The sequence below is a fragment of the Euprymna scolopes genome, chromosome 28 (genome assembly GCF_053919585.1).
Source record: "Euprymna scolopes isolate OS-2025 chromosome 28, ASM5391958v1, whole genome shotgun sequence".
Taxonomy (NCBI): Eukaryota; Metazoa; Mollusca; class Cephalopoda; order Sepiida; family Sepiolidae; genus Euprymna; species Euprymna scolopes.
In genome coordinates this window covers 53,614,019-53,639,606 of record NC_136509.1, presented here as the reverse complement: position 1 = coordinate 53,639,606, position 25,588 = coordinate 53,614,019, and the positions used below count along the sequence as shown (strand labels likewise).

Sequence of the window (25,588 nt, the reverse complement as noted above, 5' to 3'; positions counted from 1 at the left end):
AAGTATCATTCAAAACAGAGAATCAGCAACTATGTCCCAGAGCCTAGCTGGAGTCCGAACACGGTACCCCCGTAATAATAATAAAGGGTTGGGTTTGAGACTCCTAACAAATGGTTCCCCAGTTCGATACAAAACACCTGATGAAGGCTGGAGGGCAAAACGGCCTAAACGTTGTGACTATTACAACCAAGATGAGGAAGAAATTTGGCTGTTAAGGGGTCAGAGTTCAATGATTTGACCTTTGAGAACTCTACCAAACTCCTCCGATAATTTTGGGTCTAAACACTTGAAATTTTATATATAGGTTCCTTGGACAGGGATCTAACTTAATAAATTAATTTGAGCCCAAAACAATAAATGTTAAGGGGTTATAATAGGGGTCAAAGTTTAAAAAAATTGACCGTTTTTTTTTTTTTGTTTTGTTTTTTTGCTCAACATACACCTCCAAACACCCGGGCAACGCCAGGCCGAAATGCTAGTATATATATATAAATGAAAATGTCTCTCTATCTGTCTGAGTGTCTGTCTGTTTGTGTGCATTTCCCTACCAAATAAGTATGTCAATTTTCGGTCTACAGACTCGAGATTTGACATAGGGGGTATTGAGTTTTGGGAAAATCGTTTTAATTCGTTTTCGGCCAGAGATTTGACTGTCAAGGGTCAAAATTCGACGATTTGACCTTGGAAACCTTTACTAAACTTCTCCGTCAATTTTGGGTCTAAACACTTGAAATTTAAAATGTAGGTTACTTGGACATGGATCTAACTTTATAATTTGATTTGAGCCCCAAAAACTAAATGTAAAGGGTTCAAAATTGGTGTCAATTTTTTTTTTTAAATTGACTTTTGCGGTGTCTACAATTACTCAGCAAATTTCTGGTCTAAACATTTGAAATTTTACATAAAGAGTATTGAGAGATAGGGCAAGCTTTTCAATTGGTTTGAGTCGAAAATTTGAGCTACCAAGGGGTCAAAGTTCAAAAGATTTTACCTTTGCAGTGTCCAGCAAACTACTCAGCTAAATTTGGGTCTAAACATTTGAAGTTGTATATAACGGGTATTCAGACATGTGGCAAGCATTTTAATATGCTTTGGGGCAAGGATTTGGCTGCCAAAATGTTAAAGTTTAAAGAGTTGATCTTTGCAGATTCTCCCAAACACCTCCGCCAATTTTGGGTCTAAAGACTTAAAATTTAAAATGTAGGTAACTTGGATATGGGTAAAACTTTGTGTTTTGATTTTAGACCATAATAATAAATGTTAAGGGGTCAAAATATGGGTCAAACGTAAAATAAATTGACTTCTGCGGTCTCTACGAAATTATTCAAATAAATTTTGGTCTAAACATTTGAAATTTTACATAAAAGTATATTCACACATAGGGCAACGCCAGGCAGAAATACAAGTGTTAAATAAGCTTGGTGTTGAGAGTAATAGTAAATTAATAGGAAATAATTTTGGGTTTGAGATTAATAGTGAATTAAGAGTAAATAAATTTGGAGTTAAGAACAATAGTAAATAAGTAGCAAATAATTTTGGGTTTGAGATTAACTGGGAATTATTAGGAAATAAGTTTTGTAGTAAAAATGATAAATTAGTAGCAAATAATTTTGTGTTTGAGATTAATAATGAATTAATATTAAATAGGTTTTGAATTGAGAGTAATAGTAATTTAATAGCAAATAATTTTGGGCTTGAGATTAATAGTGAATTATTAGTAAATAAGTATGGACTTGAGAACAATAGTAAATTAATAGCAAATAATTTTCGGTTTGAGATCAGCAGTAGTTTTGATTTAAGAGTAATAGTAAATTTGTATCAAATAATTTTGGGTTTCGGATTAATGGTAAATCATTTGTAAATAAGTTTGGAGTTGAGAACAATAGTAAATTAATAGCAAATAATTTTGGATTGACATTATTAGTGAATTAATAGTGAATAAGTTTGGATTTAATAATAATAGTAAATTAGTAGCAAATAATTTTGGGTTTGAGATTAATTGTGAATTTATCTATCCATTATATCTATTGAAGTAATATTGTCTGTGTGTGTGTGCACATTTCCCTAGCATAGGACTCTGTCAATTTTTAGTCTACAGACTCGAGATTTACCAAAAGGGTTATTGAGATGTGGGAAAATCTTTTTAATCGGATTTTGGCCAAAAATTTTGTTGTTAAGGGTCAAAGTTCAACAATTTGAGCTTTGAAAACTTTACCAAACTCCTCCGCCAATTTTTGGTCCAAACACTAGAAATTTTAAATGTCGGTTACCTGTACATTAGTACAAAGTTCTTAAAATATATATATATACATATGCATACAAAGTTATTGCCATATGCTACTGGTACCATGTAACCTAGTACTACCTGTTGCATGGTCGGGTTACCGGCGACTAAACCGGTTCCTCCACCAGCCTGTCTGGTGAGGATGGTAGCTAGTCTTCCAGAATATTAAAAACAAGACCTTTAAAAGGGCGTACGAACCCGCCTTTCTTGGGGAGGGAGGTCAACGGCCAACTAGCATCATGCATATATATGTGTGTGTGTGTGTGTGTGTGTGTGTGTGTGTGTGTGTGTGTGTGTGTGTGTGTGTGTGCGTGTGCGTGTGTGTGTGTGTGTGTGTGTGCGTGTGTGTGTGTGTGATTGCTTCACTCTTGTCGTCTCTCTTTTTTATTCCAACCATCGTCCATGTTACCGAAGATAACTCAGGATATAAAATGGCGACCACATGTGCAAGAAAGATACAGAACACGGGTGGCTATAATATGAAAACTAGGATTATTTTTTTAGCCTTACTACAATTTTTGAAATGCTATTATCGTTTTCTTTTTTTTCTTTTTTTTCAATATTTTTTCAGTAAACTTTGATGTTTGGCTGGTTTCATAAAGCGTTGAAATTTTGTTTTCACTTATTGAAAACCTTGGTTCTTTCTTTTTCATAAAAAAATACATAATTAAATAAACCATTAAATAAACATAATTTCATTTTAAAACAAGTTGTGTCGGTTCCTTCAAAAGTGCGTTCACAATGGTAATATAACATCTTTCATTAATTTCAGAAAACGACGTTTGGATTCCCCGCAGCAGTTGTTCTGTCAACTCCAATCCCAATCACTCCTACTCTTTAACAGACTCTGCTAAGTGTCGTTCGTTTGGTCGAGCCAATGGAGGATACCATTATCGACAACCCGTAATAGTGAACAGTCGTCATTCTCATGGTCCAATTGCTTACGACCAATGCCAACAAAATACAGCTACATCACGCGATCCTTCGGAAGAGGTATGGCCTGTTTTAGACGTTCGAAAATCCCAACAGTTTTATCGACCTCTTCAATCACTGCACGTCTCTAACTCCACTGGCGAGGCGCTCTCACCCCATTCGAACTCATATGAAGAGGTTCCCCCGGGTGAAGCAGCACTGCCGCATACCAAGCCTTCTACACTCAATCCGATAAACCGGGGTCTCATTCAGCGACTTCGTGAACTTGGCTTTCGGTCACGTGACAATAAAGAAAAAAACAAAAACATTGATACAAGAAATGGAAAATACGAAGATGAAATACAACGGCATAACGAAGGATTGAATAATAAACTACAGTTCAGTGTCGGCAACCTATGGCAGCGGGGCGAAAAGAATCTTTTTGGAGAGGGAACAAAGATTGTTCCTCCCCAAGAAGGGGAGGAAAGTAACATTAAGGATGTCATCACTGCTATACCGTTGCTAACAAGTTTACTCCAACAAAATGCAGAAAACAAGTAAGTTGTTTTAAATACAATTTCAAAACATTTAAATGCTCTCTCTCTCTCTCTCTCTCTCTCTCTCTCTCTCTCTCTCTCTCTCTCTCTCTCTCTCTCTCTCTCTCTCTCTATCCATTTATCTAGTGTTTCCTTTTCAAATTAAATATGTTTTTAACTCATTTCAAAGTGTTTTTTAACATATTTCATTAACTGTTTGCTCATATATATATATATATATATATATATATATATATATGTATATATATATATATATATATATATATATATATATATATATATATATATATATATATATATATGTATATATATACTTCAGAATAATGTAATGCTACTGGTATGGAAATCCAGTGATTATTGGTCTTACAAAATATTAATGGCTGTAATATTTTAAAAAGACAATCCCAGCTAAATAAAAATTGCTCAATATACCAGATAGAGCAAAGAAATCATAATTTAGTAATTTAAATTTTATGATGTGAAATGGTTAAATTTCAAATCTAGAATTTTTATTATATGCAAGACAAAGAATACAATTCAATAAGTATATCTCCTTAACCTATAGATTTTCGATGTTTATCAATCTTCTCAGAGAAAAAAATATTAGCAAATATTATGAATGGTGTATACCTAATTTGCTAAATACAATAAACACAGAAAATCATAATTAAAAGTTTTTAAAGTTTTTAAATCATAGAGTAAGGGAAATTATATATTGGTTGAAAACGAAAAGGATATTGAATTTCACATCCAAATTGTATGGTAAATTCCGAAGTGAAAGTCTTTGGTAGCAGTGAAGTAAACGGATCCAATGCGTATTTTGAAAGTTCCAATATATATATATATATATATATATATATATATATATATATATATATAAATTTTGCTAGATTCGAAAGTCTAAGATTTAATTCATCTTACCAATATTTTTTCTCTAAGGCAAAAACTTCAGTACATTTTACAGACCTGTTTTGTCCATAGGCTAACAACCGATATTTGTATGTCGATATAGGATATTTCCTTCGTGAACTCATTAGAAAACCAAAGTTTTTAAAGAGAAAAATACATAGCGAGCCGTTATTTTGTCTTGATTTAACATTTCCGTCTGATTCTGAGTTATCAACGATTCAATTAAACCACTTTATAAATACTCCATATAATATGGAGAAGTACTCCCTCTCTCTCTCTCTCTCTCTCTCTCTCTCTCTCTCTCTCTCTCTCTCTCTCTCTCTCTCTCTCTCTCTCTCTCTCTCTCTGTATATATATACATATAACAAGATGGTAAAGTAATATATTTAACAGTATGGGGAAGTAATACCCAGATAAAACTTTATGCTATCCTCATGTTGTCAGACGGATGTCATATTACATATATCGATATATACAGTCATATTTATGTATCTATAATATATACGCGTCATGTGTCGTCATATTAGTTTATATACAATCACTCATGCATGTCTATTCACGTATGTATAAGTATGATTCATTGTCATAGGTGTATATAACGTATCCATGTGCCAACATAATGTGCGTGGGTTCGGTAACGGTCTACTAACCTCAGCACATACTTTTATGCCTGTGTGGTGCACAGACAAGGAGGCATGCCATGCGGTCATTGTTCCTTTTTTTTCGTCAGCAGTTGGTACTTGCTTGAAGCACAGTGACAAAGATACTACGTGCATGCGAAGAAACACCATAGCAACTTCAGATTATACTATAAGTATAACTTTTATTCCAGTTCTATGTTTCTATAGTCCTCCGAGTGGCAATGCTACTTTACTATATTGTAACGCCTTCTTGACTTCTCAGAACATAAAGTGACGATCTATCGCCAAGCGAATATCTGAGTAACTGAAAATTAACTCTTCTCGATCCGGTTGTTAAATATTTCTTTGTTCACCGAACCTGATTGCGTCATCTTTTTTATTTAAAGTCAACTTATTTTTAATTGTTCTAACCTATTCTCCATTTGTTTTAAATATTCAACTTGTGTTTTTTATTGCATTTTCACCCCAAACAAGTCACAGTTCCACTTTGATGTAGGGGACTATTATCTGGGACACAAATTGCAGGGATGCTATGTTGGGGAGTTGAGCAGCAAGATGTTTGTTTACATTACACTTGAACTTCTGCATTCCAGTACAGTCAGGGAAGCAGGAACTCGGAAGGAAATTCCAAAGTTTAGCAGTTCAGAAAAAAAAAATTAGAGTAGAAGGCTTTCTGGTATCTGGGGATCTTTACTGTGTAGGGGTGAGATTTTTCTGCTTGTTGGGTTTGTTGGGTATTTACGTCGAAGGAGTACCAGGGCTTGTAATCTGTCGGAACATCTATCATTAAAATACTTGTAAAACAGGCAGAGGAAAGCAGCATTTCGTTGATAGGAGAGGTTGAAGCCTAGCTGACAGTTCGGGGCCTGTAAGTTTGGCGGCTCTCTTTTGAACTCTGTCCAGTAGTAAGAGACGAGTAGCAGATGCACCAGCCCAAATGTGAGAGCAAAACTCTATACATAGGCGAATGGTGGCTTTGTAGAGGTACGGGATACTTTCAGGCATAAATAACTTCTAACACGATAGAGAGAGCCCATCTTCTTTCCTGCAGTTGCAGCAATACCCTCGATGTATCAAGCGTAAACTCCAACAAAACCAATTTGCCTCATCACTTGAGGCTTGCATTCACGAATATCGGTCGGCTTAGAACTAATTTAGATGATATGATGAATGCATAAGTTTTAGATCGGGATTGATATTTTTTTGTATTATTTGGACTATTGTTCTTATCTTTTTTTTTTTACAAAGGGGTCACCACTTATCAAGGCCCGGAAGCCACTCGAGGATTAGGGTTATTGAGTGTAGAGTAGTCAATGGGATAATTTCTTAGTAATTGTTAGTAGTAGAAATTTGGTAAATTGGATTATTTAAGGGGACGGTTCATCAAGAATTTGTTTACGTTGAACTTGAAGACAACTAAATTGTAGTCAGCTGGAAAACAGACAAGCGGAAGAGAGTTCCACAGGTGTGCAGTTCTAAGAAAGAAGCTTTGTTCATGGAATCTACGTTTCAGTTTAGGCACAGATAAAGAGTGGGGAAAATTATTGACAGTGGTTTCAGCTAGATGGGTGTTTTTCGTGAAAGTTTGGCAGGGGGGACCATAGATTAGAGCTCAGACGAGCACTTGCCATGGAAATAACGATAAAGCAGAGACAGGCTAGCAACAGCTCTTCTGTGGAAGAGAGGTTGCAGGGAAGAGAATAGGGCATCACCCACTAAGCTACGAAGTCTATCTTTAACTCTGTCGAGGCAGTATAAGATACTTCTATCAGCTCCCGTCCAGATATGACGACAGAACTCCATCAGTGGACGTACTTGGCTCTTATATAGATAGAGAATTGCATCAGCAGTGAGATATCTACTGGAGCGGTAGAAGGATCCTACCATTTTTCCAGCGACCTTGGCAACAGATTTGATGTACGTGTTCCATTTCAAATCAGGAGTAAATGTCAAGCCCAGAAGCTTGTCGAAACATGGAGCTTCCCCAAGACGAGAGCCACCCATTTCAATTGATGGCAGATAGGGATCAGAGCGCTGATGATGTAAAGCTAGAAGCTTGGTTTTAGATGGATTAAAAGTAACCAGCCACCTTTTTCCCTATTGTACTACGTGCTCAAGATCAGAGGAGAGAGAATCAGAGAGAACTTGGTCATTTATTGCCTTAGATGTGTTGCCATAGACTGTAGTGTCGTCAGCATAAATGTCTACGAATGATCTAAGGATGTGTTTAGGTTGTTTTTTCACAACGTTTCGACCGATGTAACCTTCAACCATCTTCAGGTGTATTCACACTGCATGTTATTATTTAACTGTGAAAAAGCTGCTCTCCAGGACGACAGTACTTCGTGAACAGTAGCCTGAGATGTCGGAAATTTTCTGTTCCTATGTCTATCCTTGTGGCCATGTCACTAGTAAGGGTGCTGGATGTAAACGTTTCATCTGGGCTGACGTTATCCACCTGATAGTCAGGGACCCGAACCTTGGAGGCTGTCCTATCAGCAGGTGCAAAATACTGGGGCTGCTGTATTGCCATTTGGTGAATGGACTCTGGACCATGCAGTAGTTTCTAGTGGGGCCTCTCAATGCCATACTAATGGGTAATTGTTACGGCTTTACCTTATCATGGCTACAAAAAAAAATCCTCTCTTTTTCTCTCTTACTTTCCCCCTCTGTCCTGCTCTAACCAAGTCTGTCGACCTGTTCCACAAATCCCAATCCTCAACATGAAATAACTCCAGAAAAATAACACATGTAAACCCAGAACCCCATCCTCCAACGTAGACCCTTACCACCATGTCTCCTTCTCCAACATCAGGGGTCTACTTCCAACCTTCCAGAGGTTGAAACCCAATTACAGGAGACGAAATCAGACATTTTCTTTCTAAGCGAAACTGGCATAAGGCCGACCACTTCCCTTGACGAATTCATAATTAAAGGATACTCTAACTTAACATCTAAATCTGACCCCCAAGATCGCCATGGACATGAAATATGTGCCTACATTAAAGATGGCTTTCCGTGTGGTAGTGATATCTCCATAGAAGACTCTAATTTACGTTGTATGTGCTTCCGGGTTGCACTTGATTACACCACTGCATTATATTTGCTCTCTATCGCCCCCACAATATCGGAGTTACTATCTTTAAGAGCATATCTGAAAAAATTGGCCACATCCTGTCTGCTAACCCTTCAGCTAACATCCACATTTGTGGTGACTTCAATGTCCACAATGTGGAATGGCTGCCCCACTCTAACAAGACAGATGATGAGGGGAGGTTCTGTCATGATTTTGCCATTACCTATGACCTCACACAGATTGTTCACAAACCCACCCGAGTGCCTGAAACTTCCGATCAGTATGCTAGCCTTCTAGACCTTTTTCTCACAACTTCCCCTGAGCTATGTTCAAGTTCCGTTCTGTCTCCTCTGAGATCTTCCGACCACTCGGTTGTATCAGTTAAGATAAAAACGAAATGCAATAAGTCTCTCCACCGTACTGTATATCGATACTCTACCGCTGACTGGGATAGTTTCCGTACACTTATATCCGATCTACCCCTGCATTCCATGTTTAAAAAGGATGTGTCCTCCATAGTATCAGACCTGACCGAATGGCTAATTGTAGGCATAGACCGATTCATACCATCCAAAAAATTCCAACAAAAACCTAACAGCCAACTATGGTTCTTCCCAGAATGTGCTGCGCCATCACGCACAGAAATCACCTTCTCCATAGCTACCAACGTAATAGGTGCACTGAGACTAAAGCTGCCTTCAGGACTGCCAGCAACCACTGCAAAAGAGTAATAAAAAATGCAAAAGAGCTATATGCTCAGTCCGTTAAATCCAAAGTAACTGAGCAACGGCTTTGTTCCCACCAGTTTTGACAAATAGCAAACAGGATCCTGAACAGAAGCATGCGTTCTATCCCAACCATCATCAATGGGCTTGAGGTCATCTCGTCAGCATCAGATAAGGCCAAACTATTTGCAAAAAACTTTGCAGCTAATTCTACCCTATGCGACGAAGGCCATCAACTCTCCGTATTTTCTCCTATAACGGACAACACGCTCTGCAACATACAAATATCCGTACGTGAGGTCGCCAAGCTAATCAAAAACCTTGATTCCAGTAAAGCAACTGGCTCTGACGGCATTCCAATCATTGTGTTAAAAAAGCTTCAACGAGAACTTGCTCCCATACTTACAAAACTGTTTAAGCGTTGCCTTAAAGAGAAGTGCTTCCCAACACCCTGGAAAATCTCATCAGTATGCCCTGTATTTAAAAATTCAGGTGATAAGTCATCTCCCTCTCAGTACAGACCAATAAGTCTCCTGAGTGTCATGAGTAAGCTGCTGGAATCCATATTAAATAGAGAAGTAGTCAACCACCTCAGCGGAAATAACCTTCTTAGTGACATGCAATATGGTTTCCGTTCTGCCAGATCTACAGCCGATGTGCTAACTGTTATATCTTTTTTTTTTACACAGTGGTCACCACTTATCAAAGTCCGGAAGCCACTCAGGGATAAGGGTTATTGCAAGTACATTACGTTAGTCTGCAGATTTGATGAGTGTTTACTTAAGGGGGCGGTTCATTAGGAATTTGTTAACGTTGGACTTGAACACATCCAAGTTGTAGTCAGGTGGGAATCAGGCAGACGGAACAGAGTTCCACAGGCGTGCAGTTCTAAGAAATAAGCTTTGTTCATGGAATCTACGTTTTGATTTTGGCACAGATAAAGAGTGAGGGAAATTTTTCATAGTGGATTCAGCTAGACGGGTGTTTTTTGTGAAAGATTGGCAAGGGGGAACCAGAGATTGGAGTTCAGACGAGCACCTGCCATGGAAATAACAATAAAACAAGGATAGGCTCGCAACGTCTCTTCTGTAGGAGAGAGGTTGCAGGGTAGAGAAAAGGGCATCCCCAATAAGCGACGTAGTCTATTTTTTACTCTGTCAAGGCAGGATAGGCTATTTTTTAGCAGCCCCTGCCCAGATATTGCAGCAGTATTCCATCCTTGGACGTACTTGGCTTTTATATAGATAGAGAATTGCATCAGTAGTGAGATATCTTCTGGAGCGGTAGAAGGATCCCACCATCTTTCCAGCGACCTTGGCAACTGACTTGATGTACGTGTTCCATTTCAGATCAGGAGTAAAAGTCAAGCCCAGAAGCATGTCAAAAAACGGGGCCTCTCCCAGACGAGAGCCATCCATCCCAATTGATGCCAGATGGGGATCAGAGCGTTGATGATGTAAGGATAGGAGTTTGGCTTTAGATGCATTAAAGGTAACCAGCCACGTCTTCCCCCACTGAACCACGCGCTCGAGATCAGAGGAGAGAGAACTTTGTCATTTACAGCCTTTGATGTGTTGCCGTAGATGGTCGTGTCATCAGCATAGATGTCAATGAATGAATTAAGTATGTGTTTAGGGAGGTCATTGATGAAGATCAGGAAGAGAGTTGGGCCCAGGATGGACCCCTGAGGGATTCCAGCATTAATACTGCAGGCCTCTAATTTTTGTCTATCGACCACTACTCTTATGAGCCTATCGGAGAGAAATGATTTAATGATTGAGAAAACATTTCCAGTTATACCATAGCTGGAAATCTTGTGAAGTAGACCCTTATGCCATACCTTGTCGAAGGCCTTTGATATGTCAAGAGCAATTGCCCTAGAAAGGAAGCCTTTGTCAAGAGATTCACTAATCCTGTGAGATATAACCGTCAGCACATCTGCGGTAGATCTTGCAGAACGGAAACCATATTGTGTGTCACTAAGAAGGTTGTTTCTGCTGAGGTGGTTGACTATTTCTCTATTTAATATGGATGCCAGCAGCTTACTCATAACACACAGGAGACTTATTGGTCTGTACTGAGAGGGAGATGACTTATCACCTGAATTCTTAAATACAAGGCAAACTGATGAGGTCTTCCATGGAGTCGGAACGCACTTCTCCTTAAGGCAGCACTTAAACAGTTTTGTAAGTATGGGAGCAAGTTCTGGTTGAAGCTTTTTTAACACTATAATTGGGATGCCGTCAGAGCCAGTTGTTTTACTGGAATCAAGGTTCTTGATTAGCTTGGCAACCTCATGCACGGATATTTGTATGTTACCTAGCATGTTCTGTGTTATAGGAGGAAATATGGGGAGTTGATGGCCTTCGTCGCATAGGGTAGAATTAGCTGCAAAGTTCTTTGCAAATAGTTTGGCCTTGTCTGATGCTGACGAGATGACCTCTGGTCCATTGATGATGGTTGGGATAGATTTAATGCTAGAGTCCCTCAGGGGTCCATCCTTGGCCCAACTCTCTTCCTGCTAAGCATCAATGACCTCCCAAAACTCATACTTAAACCATTCGTTGACATCTATGCTGATGACACGACCGTCTATGGCAACACATCAAAGGTCGTAAATGACAAAGTTCTCTCTGATTCTCTCTCCTCTGATCTTGAGCACGTGGTACAGTGGAGGAGGAGGTGGCTGGTTACCTTTAATGCATCTAAAACCAAGCTCCTATATTTACATCATCAACGCTCTGATCCCCATCTGGCATCAATTGAAATGGGTGGCTCTCGTCTAGGGGAAGCTCCATGTTTTGTTAAGCTTCTGGGTTTGACCTTTACTCTTGACCTGAAATGGAACACGTACATCAAATCAGTTGCCAAGGTCGCTGGAAAAATGGTAGGATCCTTCTACCGCTCCAGAAGATATCTCACCCCTGATGCAATCCTCTATCTGTATAAAAGCCAAGTACGTTCAAGGATGGAGTGCTGCTGCCACATCTGGGCGGGAGCTGCTAAAAACAGTCTATCCTGCCTTGACAGAGTACAAAATAGGCTTCGTGGCCTAGTGGGTGATGACTTTTTCTCTACCCTGCAACCTCTCTCCTACAGGAGAGACGTTGCGAGCCTGTCTTTGTTTTATCGTTGCTACTATGGCAAGTGCTCATCTGAACTCCAATCTCTGGTCCCCCCCTCGCCAATCTTTCACGATAAACACCCACCTAGCTGAAACAACTGTCAAAAATTTTCCCACTCCTTATCTGTGCCAAAATCAAAACGTAGATTCTATGAACAAAGCTTCTTTCTTAGAAGTGCACGCCTGTAGAACTCTGTTCCGGTTCCCTGTTTCCCACCTGACTACAACGTGGATGTCTTCAAGTCCAATGTAAACAAATTCCTGATGAACCGGCCCCTTAAGTAAGACACTTTATCAAATCTCCAACACTAACGTATTGTAAACACAATAACCCTTATCCCCGAGTGGCTTCCGGGCCTTGATAAGTGGTGACTACCTGTTAAAAAATGTTTGGTTTTTGGATTTCCCAACGAATATAGCCGTTAGAAATTCAAAACGCAAATAGTGCCAAGTCTATTTCTGTCTTTTTAAGATAAGAATAATAGTCCAAACAATACAAAAAAATAAATATAAATCCTCATCTGCAAAATGTACATTCATCATATCAAACAAACCGGAATGAACACGGATTGATTAAAAAAAAAAAATTTTAATTATAAAAAATAGACTTGTCGCTATTTGCGTTTTGAATTTCTAACGGCTATGTTCGTTGGGAAAACAAAAACCAAATATTTTTCACTATTCATCAATAACATCCAGTGAACACCTGGAGATTGTTGGCGGTTACATCGGCCAAAACGTTGTGGAAAAAACAACCAAGATGAGAATAATAGTCCAAATTTAATATATAAAAAGCTATATGTCTATCTGTCTGTCTCTCTTCATATTTTCAAACTCTATTTCCTCTGAAACTAAAAGTCGTAGAGCGGCGCCAGGGGGGGGGGGGGCTCAAATGATTGGATTGTTTATGAAACCTTCTTTTATAGGTCAAAAAGTAGCCAAAATTGAAAAAAAATCGTTATTTATATGTGCATTCATCTTAGTTTATTTTTAATCTTAATTTTTAATCAGTTTATGTGCCTGTCACGTTGGTACAGTGGTAACGTCACCAGCTTTGAATGCAATTGTTTCGATTCTAACTGATAGCACTCGACAATTTTTTTTTTTTTTTACTTTTGAAATTACGACTCTGTATACGAAATTTGGACAAATTAATATATCATATTTAAGTGTATTTTACGCCCGGGAAAAGACCCCCCCCCCTCCGCTAGTAATACAAAAAATAATTATCAATCCTCATCACAAAAATATACAAACATCATATCAAAGAAATGAAATGAACCCGGGTTAAAAAAAAAAACAGACTTGTCGCTATTTGCGTTTTGAATTTCTAACGGCTGTATTCGTTGGAAAAGTAAAAAAAAAAATATTTTTCACAATTCACCAATAACATCCAGTGTGAATATTTTTTAATCTTTTTTTTTTTTTAAAACTAAATATAGACATGAACATTCAAAACATGAATTGAAAGGAATGTTTTTGTTGGTGTTTTTTTTTAATATCGATGTTTGAACAAAGTTTTATAGAGAATGTGCTGTAGGCTTTATCTAAATTTTAGTTTAGTTCGATTATTAATTTGCTAATTAAAGGAGATCAGTTGTGGTTAGATTTTTTTTTAATTGCGTCAAGGTGTTTACTGACTTCTGGTTCAAGAAGTGTATAGCAAGATGTATTTAAAAGTGTGTGTGTTCTTTTGGGTTGTGTGTGTGTGTGTGTGTGTGTGTGTGTGTGTGTGTGTGTGTGTGTGTGTGTGTGTGTGTGTGTGTGTGTGTGTGTGTGTGTGTGTGTGTGTGTGTGTTTGTTTTTTTTTTTTATGCCATCTCTACCTGATTTATAGATTATTATTTTTTTACTACTAGCAGTACTCGTGTACCGGTGTTACGCAGAAAATTTAAGTACTTACTAAACACCAGAGAAGTATGTTAATCGTATGTTTAACTATCTTTAATTATGAATTATTGTGTTCTTAAATTACATTAAAAAATTGAATTTAATTCGGTAGTTAAAGTCTTGTTGTCGACGGATAAGAAAGCAAATAAGAATGTTCGATAAAAAGAGCGAAAATATCAGATCGATAAGTTGAGTCAACTGCTGAGTTCTCCTACCGGTGAAAAATAGAAGACGAAATCTGACCCCAAAAGTTCAAGACCTTGAGACAAAATAGTAATTAAGACAGCCTAAAGTTTTCAATCGACACCACCAGATGGTTTTCTTTGTTTACAGAAACAGTTGTTCACTTCACGTTGACACGTCGTTAGTAGTTGCTCGGTGAATAGTGATGTCTAAAAGTAGTTGTAGTAGTGATCTAGTAGCGACCGAAGTTTCTGTGTCTTCCTTTTTCCTTGTAGTTACAATAATGTAATCAAATCAAATAAAAATACCACATATTTACTTACTGAAGTTCTAGTGACTGAATCGCGAAGTGATTCGAATACACACTAAAAAGCAAATGACTCTAAGTTACTCTCTTTCTTCTCTATTTCATTTCGATTCATTTTTCCTTCACTTCTAAAAGCAAGTAGGTTTTCACAGGAACGTGTTAACTTGAAGTATTTTCAAATTCCTTCAATTTCATTTATCCAACAGCTAAGAAATAAAAGTAATCTCGCCCGGACTGGTCATCATTCCTCTTTAGTAGAATATCTGAAGAAAAGCAATGTATTTCCTGGTGTAATTTCGTGATTCGCTACCTATTAAACAGGATGCATAGTCAAAATGTTTTTTCATTGATTTACCTTTCGCTTCCCTTCATTTATGTACAACTGCTCATATTTCTCTAATCTTCAGCAGAAACGTAGTCATTAAGAATCGCTTCGGCGCCCATGTTCCACACTCTTACTGTTTTAACGAAACGAAAGACTTAGAAAGAAAGAGGATAACTTACTAGAAAGAAAGAGGATAACTTATTAGAAAGAAAGAGGGTAACTTATCAGAGCCATTTACTTTTTAGCGTTCATTCGAATCACTTCGCGATTCAGTTATCTTATTGATGTTATATACTTTTATGTGAACTTCTCCGAATGAGACTTCAAAACACACTGTTTTCAACACCATTTTTATACACCCCAGTCGAATATCGCTATATACGTAGAGACTGTCCTTCATATTCTCTGTCCGCAAAATTCTTCTGCTTTCTTCCGTCAACAAAGAAAAAGATGTTAGCGTAATCTAATCATTGTAGGAAAGAAGAGACGAAGATGTTCAAGTGATTTGTCGAAAAGTCTTATCTGAGGAAATGGGATAAGTGTTCCTGTCGTCTACGATGTCCCAAAGTTCTTCGTTTTTGCAAAGCTACCAAAAGTGGCCTTTTGTTGATCATATCGTTTCTTTCGATAAATTGATATCCTCACCGACAAAATCTTCAACGGAAATGCTGGGTTGATATTTAATATTCAACAACAATCACCAGAAAATTTCCCACCATTAGAAAATCTTTTAATCACGACTCCAAGCTCTTGATTTGGATGATGAAAGCATTTTCGCAATCGTTGTGGTCATCATCATCATCATCATCATCATCATCATCATGTGTTTAATATCCGTTTTACATGTTTCCGAGCTTACCTATCTTTAGACATTTTATTCCTCGAGTCCATTTTATTACTTCTTCCCATGTTTTTTCTGTGCCTTTCCCTGTTGCCTTAACTGTTCTATATCTACTAACACACGACCTTTCATTCATTCGTTTATCAAAGTCATACCTCTCCGCAGGAGTTAATCCCGATTACACTATTAAACCTGATTATTCTCTGTTTAGATACACAGCAGCTGTTACATAGCGTGTATATACAGTATCAGTGCATGTGTGTATAAAGTGCGCACTTCGTTGTCATTAGGAGAGTGAATAATGACATATTATATACTCGTTATAAATGCATGTGTGCATATGTGAGCGTAAGTTTAAACATATACAATAAGCAGATACAATAGTTTTTTTTAAATAGAATAAACATTAAATGAGAGTTCTTTAAACGAACCTCAATTTTAATCCACAAAACGTCCCTTGATGACAGAGATATATAAACAAGCGTACATTTGTTACTCTGCTTCCTTCGTGGCGGCACTGGACTTGGAGACGCTGTGATAAACATATTTCTGATATCAGGTGGCATACGAATCAACACATAATGTTTTCTTTTTTTTCAGTTTTAAATGTAGCTTTATTTTCGAGATTCAAAAACGTGCATGTAGGGTCGAGCCGCAAGCCTCCATGTAATTCATTGAGAACCGAAATTCTACGCATATCCATCTTGCGTCTCAAATGTTGATTGATTACGTGATTGGAACGCTCATCATTTTCAGTTCTCGACTCTCTCTCTCTCTCTCTCTCTCTCTCTCTCTCTCTCTCTCCTCGATTCGGTTGTTACCTAGATAACTAGCTATTCCTTTGTTCTCTAAAACTAATTTCTTCCCAAATTAGAAAATTACGCCATTCTTTAATATTCGAGATCAGGCGATGTTCGTTATTCTCATTGTTCACGACATAGCTTATTAGTTCCAAATTTTAATTTGTATTTATTTGTTTCCAAACTATATCCCAAATTTCTTATCATTAACTATGTAAATTGCATATTTACCTAGTTAACGCTATTCGCTCGCTTGTGTACTGCCCCGATCTGTTACACAACATAAAAAATAAGTGCAGGCACATAAACGTGAAGTACCGAGAATCTAAAAAATATTGTAATAATTATATTTTGCCCTATTTGCTTATTTTTATTGTTTATGTGTGTTAAACAGTTAAAACAGTTATTATTATTATTATTATTATTATTATTATTATTATTATTATTATTATTATTATTATTATTAATTTCAGCGGACACAGTCAATGTGGAGAGAAGAGTGTTCAATTGAATAAAATCGATCCGTTAGAAGAAACGGCGATGGTGACGTCTCGTCGTCAGCCTCTGCAAGATAACGGAGATGGAAATCTTGAAAGTGAAGGATCCGATGTTAACGAGAGGGAGAAAGTCGATCGACTGGTGGCCAATCTGCAGGCTGCACTGCACCAAAAGAAATACAAACCACCCTCTATACGCATGCGCAAAGAACTCCCTGAAACCCGTCCGCTCTCAGTTTGCTTCGGCTGCGGCAGTAATGTCCATATTTCGCATGAAGAAGTCAAACGTAAACTGGAATCACAGTATCCGGGTGTGTCGATTGTCAGCCTTCAGTTTGATCCGGTATCGATGAATGTTGGTGATCCAACTACACGGAATCGGTGGATAGTCACATTGGGCAAACAGGATGATTGTCAGATGATGATGAAGGGCGGGGTGCTGTTGGCCGCTGCTGATAAGGTCAGTGTGCGTCCGCTTGACAGTGTTCTGAAAGAAGAACACAGCGCATATAAACTACACCAGTTCGTGCAGGAGGCAAAAGCCAAGATGTCGTTGATAAAAGATGATCATTCCAGAAAATTGAAAAGATCAAAACACAAAGCTAAAAAGAAAAAGTTGGCTATAAAATGAACTACAAAACCGAAAAGAAACATCCAGATAAAATGGTAGTTCATACCAGTGATTCGACATTTTCAAAACTTTTTATTATTATTCTGTTATCGTTCGTAATTATATACAAAAATAATATTGAACAAAACTGGTTATAAAGACGATGTTTTGGGATATAATGATAAAGGGGTGAGGGGTATCAGTCTCCATTATAATTAAAGTCTGACTGTGATAAAAAAAAAAATCCATCTCGCTCCATACATGAATACAATGCACATAATATTAAGGGTTAATAAAAAGGTTTTATTTGGGACCATTCTGAAAAGATAGTGTGGCAGTCACACATGTGGATGCTAGTGATGAGACGATTCTAAACATTTGTCCGGTTCCGATACAATTACCGATTCTGTTCTAAATTCTTTATTCTGATACAATTACTAATTCCGATTCTTTTAAAATCCCTTAATATTTAGTTATAGTGTTGTTATTTTTGTTTGTTTGTTGTTTTAGTTTTGGATTACCGTAAAACCCCATGTAATATGTGCATAATATTTCGCAAACGTAAAAATGCACTTGTGTGGCGTTATCTGCGACGTGCCTTAAGTTTCCACACTTTTTTGTACAGGCATTTAAAATTGTCATTGACTCTTGAAAATTCAGTATGTTATTGCTATACATCTTATGAGATGACTGACCAATTGTTATGATTTCAGGTTCAAACAAACAGCTACAGCATGAATTGGAATACACTCTACTAAAGCCTACTCGTCACAGCTAGTGAATTTCAAAACTTCAATTTAGATGTGAGGACACTTTAGCAGAAGGATATACAAAATAATTTTGTTTTCAACTTGGAAAAATGTCACAGAAACATATGGAATGTTTCAGATTGCTTTTGGACCACCATGAATCGAGCATCAGTTTTGAGTGCAAAAAAATTCAAGGGAGGCAGAGAGTCTGTGAGGGATGATATGAGATTGGGGGGGATTAAGAAATCAGAACACCAGAGCTGATTAGCCAAATAAAAAATTTCATGTATAAGGATCGTCGTGTGTCTATAGAGAAAATAAATAAAGAGTTTGATGTCAGTGTGGGAACTGTACACACAAATATTTGTGAGGAACTGAAGATTTGGAAAATTTGCGCCAATGTTGGTGAGATCAAAGAGAAAGACGTTGTCATGACAGCAGGGAGATGGTCGAGCTTATCAATTCAGATCCCGAAGTTCTTGATGCTCTGGTGACCTGCGATGAAAGTTGAATTTACTGGCCCAAAAACCAAAAGACAGAGCCCCCCCCCCCCGTGGAAGCATGCTGGCTCCCTAGATCCAAGAAGGCCAGGCAGGGCAAATCCACCCAGAAAGTTATGATGATCCCCTCCCCCCCCCTTTTTTTTTTGACATCTCGAGCACTGGGTTCACACTGGACAGACAATCACCAAGAAATATTATGTTGAGGTTTTAAGGGAGTTCAGGAAGAGATTCTGTCAGAAGAGGCCAGCACTCTTCAAATCGAGTCAGTGGCATTTCCACCAGGACAATGCACCAGTCCACAACTCCATTTTTGCCACAGACTATTTGACCAAGATGGGCATCAAGATAGTTCCTCACCCTCTCTATAGTCCAGACCTTGCTCCCTGTGACTTTTGGCTATTCCCTAAACTCAAGGAAAACCTTAGTGTCTGTCGTTATGATACAATTGAGTAGATGACTATGAGGCGGGTCATTGACACGTTTACACAAGAGGACTTTCATGTGTCCTTCCAGAAGTTGTTGGTACGGTATAACAAGTGCATTACAGCCGGAGGAGATTACTTCGAAGGAGACTAGTGTTTAATTTCCGTACTATCAATAAAAGTGGCCATACGAAAAAAGTCTGGAAACTTATTAAAGGCTCATCCTATATATTTTAGTTTTGCTGGTAGTTTAAAATCAAATAATTTTTATCATTAATAGCAGCAATGGAAAATTAAGTTTTGCAACAAAAAAAAAGGAAAAACACGACTAAAAAGCCTTGTTTTTGGCATCGGGAAATTATGACACATTTTTCTGATTCTGATACCGATTCCAATACTCTCAAAAGTTGCGATTTTTCTGATTTCGATGCCGATTAATCGTCCGAACACTAGTTCATGCCTTCTTTTTTATATATAATAACACAGGTTTGCGCTCAGTGATTAGCGCACCGACCAATCCGATACAGTGGCGTAGTACAATTTGTTAGACTATTTGCAAAGCTTACGCAGTCTGTATTTTTTTTTTTTTTTAGTTTGTTTTTCTTTTTTTTTTAGTTTTTTTTTTTGGGGGGGGGGTCTCGTCTAACCAGTTAATGTTTGAGATCGTTTCTAGCAGGATGTATATCGTTGGCGTTTCGAACTCATCAACGATAAAATCAACCAACATGTATGATATCCTTTTTTAAAGATTGGTTATTAGATTTTGTTTTGTTTTTAATTTCACCATATACCAAAATCTATTAATCTTCAGTGTCGTTTTGTCGTCTATTTTATTAATCTATGCGGTCAGACCTTCTAAAACAGCCAAACTTTAATTATAAAGGAGATGGATACTCCTCATTCGTCATTATTATAAGAATTTATAGAAAGAACGACATATCAGAAAGGAAACGAAACATCAGAAGTTTTGACATCTTTTTTATTTTAGTAGGTAATTATAGTCATGATTTTTGTATGTAGGAGGGGGGCATTGTTGTTTGGGCGTGACTTCGGACACGTATTATCTTTGTAGTTGTGTAGTTGCGGTGTTGGTGTAAATGTCTTTGTAACCTTTGTAACAAGATTGTAACGAGATTGTTACCATCCATGATGATGTTGGCTATTTCACATCTGACCTTTGTCTCGTGCGATTTCAACTCTAGAACTCATCTCTGGATAATAAGCTTCGTAATTGTATGTAAACTGATCGGATCCGAAAACTGTTTTGTGAAATCGCGGGGGAAGCAATATTAAATGTAATCTAGTGGGTTTTGGGTTTACTTTCGACGGCCTTGTAAATCTCGCTTCCCTTATTTTATCCTTTAGTCCTCACATTTCATAAGCGATTTTCTGACAAATGGGGAATAATTGCTGTTTTCTGATTCGAAGTCTATCCAGCTGACACTTACTGTTGGCTAGTTGAAGTAATATTCTATTTTTTATCATTTTTTAGCTCCTTACTTCAAGTGGCTTCATGCTCTGTCTGGAGCGATCTTCATTAAAAAATCTGGTCGTCACCTGTTTATGCGGACGTAGTTGTAGACCATAGTTTTTTGTAGTTCCTCATTTCCACTTTTACTTAACGTTTAACAAATGGAAAAGAAAGTAAAAAGGAAAGTCTGAAGCAAAACGATTAGAGAAGGAAAAGCAATGGTTTAGCCCTTATTTCGCTTCCTCGTGTGACGTGGCCGTACGTACTTACTACAGAATACTAAGCAACGAACTTGGATCCATACAGATTGAAAGAAATCGCATCTAGAAACAATATTTTATCGTCACTATTACACAAATCTGACGTCAAATCATGCCAAAGGCAAATGAGCCAACCTTATTTACGTAATGTCCATACAAAAAAATCTGTATAACGTTTTTTATTAATCAGAAGTATGAATGATAAAACCAATAAGTCCGACTTATGAACAATTGAAGAATTAGTTTATTCAAAACTAGCTGTATCTGCCCGGCCACACGTTGCCGTGCCTCAGTCTGGTGGACGAAAGTATTAGATTGATTTGTATCGCACAGACGCACGCACACACACACACACACACACACGGACGTGCACACACGCAAGCACAGATACGCGTACACACATACGCACACGTACACGCCCACGCACACGCCCACCCACACGCACACACAAATAAACACATACACGCACACGCACACAAAAACACACACGCACACACAAAAAACATACGCACACACAAAACACACACATGTGCACACACATGCAAACACACGCACACACATATGTGCACATGCAAACACGCAAACACATACGGACGCAGACACGCACGCACGCACACATGCACACACACACGTACTCACACTAACAAACACACACACAGATGCAGACACATACGCACGCACTTGCACAAACTATGCAAATAGTCAGGAATAGACAATTTAAAGGCTCCAAAAGCACACATAGGAGATTTTGAAGTATATAAACTTAATTTTTGGTTATGATTAACTGTTAGAGTCAAGCAATATAGTTCACTGAGTAAGATTTCGGCAAAATCTGGACCTCGACTATATTATTCACTTAATTCATTTTTTATTTATTTAGCGTATAAAGAAAGAATTTTAGTCAATCGTACTTTTTAAAAAAAGAGAGATTTATCTTAGCTTGAAAAATATGAAAACTTATCTTGCTTCGAAAAACAGTATTTAATAACAACATGTACGATCTATGTAAACTCAAAAGATTTAGCACGGTAGCATAACTGTATAAGAACAATTATTTAGCGTTTAAAAGAAGAATTTTAGTCACTTGTACTTTAAAAAAATTATCTAGGTTAAAAAATGATTAAATAATGTCTTATCAGTATGTGCCGATGTGTTGAAAAATAATATTTAATAACAACATGTACGGTCTATGTAAACACAAATAATAAATCATAACTGCATGAGAACAATTAACGTCTACGGTATATTTAATGTAAAAAAAAATAAAAGAATTCTTGGTTTATGAACGTATGATGTGTCACAGTCGGTTATTATGCTTGTATTTGTTTATTTTATTTAAAACGATTGCCTCTTGTAGAGAGTGGCGCTATATTTGGAAATTTCTGGAGCGTTTGTTTTTGTAATAAGATTTAGATTCTGAAATGAACGAAGTGTCAGCTCTCAGCCAATGAGATTTGGCGGAATGTAAGAAAGGAGAATTTATTATTTTTGAATTGGGAAATGGAAAGATTATGGTATGTCTATGAATAAAAATTTAGTAAGGGTGAAATCCCATATCTATAGAAATCCTTCCGATGATGAGTGGGGGCGGTAGGAGGACTTATTATTTAGAGGGAAAAATGGGAACTAGTTCCTCTAAAGATGGTTGCAACTGTGATGATGTTGCTCCTGGGATGAAATTTAGGATTTTATTATAACGACTAAATGTGTATAAAAAGGCATTCTAAAGTTACATAAGATAGTGACTAATACTCTAGACATAAGAAATTTGTATGTGGCATCTGTTGTTGCAAACCTACGGTACTTTGGTCCAGAGAGGGAATTTCTGCAATCAAAATATTATATAAGAGAAGGAAATAACGATTGTTGATTAATGCAACCTTACAGAAAGAAAGTTGGTTATTGGATGAAGAAAATCCATAATTGGTTCTTGGTTCTACTGTCAAATGATTAGTTATCATCGTTATTTATTGTGGCCCTGTTTTTTTATTGACACAACTCTCAATCTGATCGAACGTCGTTCGACCTGCTCTGTTTTCAGCGTGTTATTTTTTATTATTATTTATTTATTTATTTTTTAGCTATAACATGTTTTGTCTGTTTAATTTTTTTTCTGGGCGCGTCAACCAATTTACAAATATGATCAAGGCCTCAAACGACTTTGTTTGTCTTTTCATTTTTTTTTAAAATTTTTTATATATACTATCGCAGTAACCTTACATTTCAATATATTTATTTTTTTTTTTATTTTGATGGAACATAGTTTTTCGTTTTTAGAGTTCGCTTTCTTTGTGTATTTTCATGTATTTACATGTCCTTAAGATGCATTTAGTCGCTGACAAACTGTAAATAAACGTTAAGTGCTACAACTGTTTCCTTTGATCTTTCTTTTCCAACGTGCGTGTTGTTCTGATACATAAGAATATACACAGAGAATATTCTCAACAAGTGAGCAGCTAAAATGACATCAAATATTACACCTTTACACAGGCTTTACCACTCATTTACCTTGGAAGATTGTGTAGGTTATTCCTTTAGCCTCCTGACATGCGTGAAGAATAGGTACAGGCAATATTGTCGGATTAATTGCATTTGAAATATTAAAGCTGAAAATTTCATTAAAATTGATTAATTTCCTGATGTTTGGTTAATTTTTAAGTAGAGGTAGGGGTCAAAATGTTTATACATTGCATCGGCTATTTATTTTGCACGTACCTCGTGAGGGAACTAACTCACTTTATTCATGTACACATGCAGCTGTGAAAACTGCAATAAAAAATAAATAATAAATAAATAAAAACAATTGACATAAATGCAATAATAAATATACAGAAATATTTTACAAAAATAAAATACAAACAAATAGAATAATACAAAGCAACAGGTTAGATAGATATGACAACGACACCAGATACATCAGATACAAAACAACACACATAAGAAATTTAAATTAATGCCGAATTATTATGACGGCATACATTAATTTAATCACCCATCGATATCGTCATTTTCCCGAAAACACTGGAAACTCAGTCTACAGTGCTAAAGATGGCAAAAGTAACTGATTCTTTGATGTAATTAAAATGTAACTCACTATTAAACACAACTGAATGTGAGACAAGACTAACATTTGGGAATAAGTAAACATGGTGGCACTAAAAACGTAAACGTATTTATAAAGCATAAAAATGAAATAAAAAATATATGTAACATTTAACAATTATTAAAAGAAAGTCGTATTTCAAGCTTTATCCTCTTTTTATTTTCATATAATTTTCTGACTAATTGTACCTTGATAGATTACCTAAAATATTTTATTACCAGCCCAATAAAGGGAATTGGAACGGATCGACGAAGTTGGAGAAAGAAAAGTCTGTTTGAAAAGATCCGTGTGTTGTCTTTCAGCAGTTGTATTTTGAAATGTTTGAAAGTGGCGTTGCCTACGCGAGATTAACGCCACGTTCCAACATTTCAAAATACAATCGCTGAAAGACACCGCGTGGATCTTTACAAACAGATTTCTCTTTCTCCAACTTTACATGGAAAAGAAGAAGAAAAAAAAGAAAGAAAACAACATACTGAGGATGGAGTTTGACTCCGACATATATTTAAATCATAAATTTCAAGCAAGTAAAACATTTGTTTATTTTCCTTAATATTACGTTGATTTAATATATATCATAGTAAATAATTATATATATATATATATATATATATATATATATATATATATATATATATATTTACTGTGATATATATTAAATACCTACAGACACTAGTGTTTCATCCTTTCGGGAATCATCAGTGCAGGGTGTCACGATTACTCCCGGTTGGGAGATTCGAACCTGACAACGAAGCCATCTCTGACTCCATTAGCTAGGAACAAATCCACACAGCCACCGTCAACCGTGAGAAATATTGTTGATATTCAACAATTTATTTTTTAAATGTCTTAACGTCTGTCAGAGTGATCTAATGATTATAATATCATGATCTGCACATGCGAGCTAAAGTGACCCACTTTATTTCAACTGTAAAGTACTCAACACACACACAGACACACACATATATATACATATATGTTTTTTCTACATTTGTATATTTAGTGCAGGCAGCTAGCTTCGGTTGTTTCCCTTACATTTGTCAATCTTCTTGCTTCAGTTGTCTCCCCTGTGGCCTTACTAGGCCACTAACATATATATACATACATATATATATATATATATATATATATATATATATATATATATATATATATATATATATATATATATATATATTAGTGTCTCCCCTGTGGCCTTACTATATATATATATATATATATATATATATATATATATATATATATATATATATATATATATATATATATATATATATATATATATATTAGTGGCCTAGCAAGGCCACAGGAGAGACAATCGAATCAGCAAAACCGACAAATGTTGGGGAGACAACCAAAGCAGCAAAACCGAAGCTAGCTGCCTACCAGGCACTATATA

The 25,588-nt window shown here is 36.7% G+C and overlaps 1 protein-coding gene across 3 annotated transcripts in view; it reads left to right on the top strand.

Annotated features, from left to right (window-relative positions):
• The window catches only part of LOC145249629 (uncharacterized), a 245,894-nt gene extending 222,434 nt beyond the window's left edge, over positions 1 to 23,460 (top strand). For all 3 annotated transcript variants that reach the window (XM_080111376.1, XM_080111375.1, XM_080111377.1), the window contains exons 3-4: positions 3,057 to 3,753; positions 17,048 to 23,460. In XM_080111376.1, the coding sequence (XP_079967502.1) occupies positions 3,057 to 3,753; positions 17,048 to 17,702 (1,352 nt within the window). In that variant the 3' untranslated portion in view covers positions 17,703 to 23,460. The remainder of the gene's footprint in view (positions 1 to 3,056; positions 3,754 to 17,047) is intronic.
• The last annotated feature ends 2,128 nt before the right edge of the window (positions 23,461 to 25,588 follow it).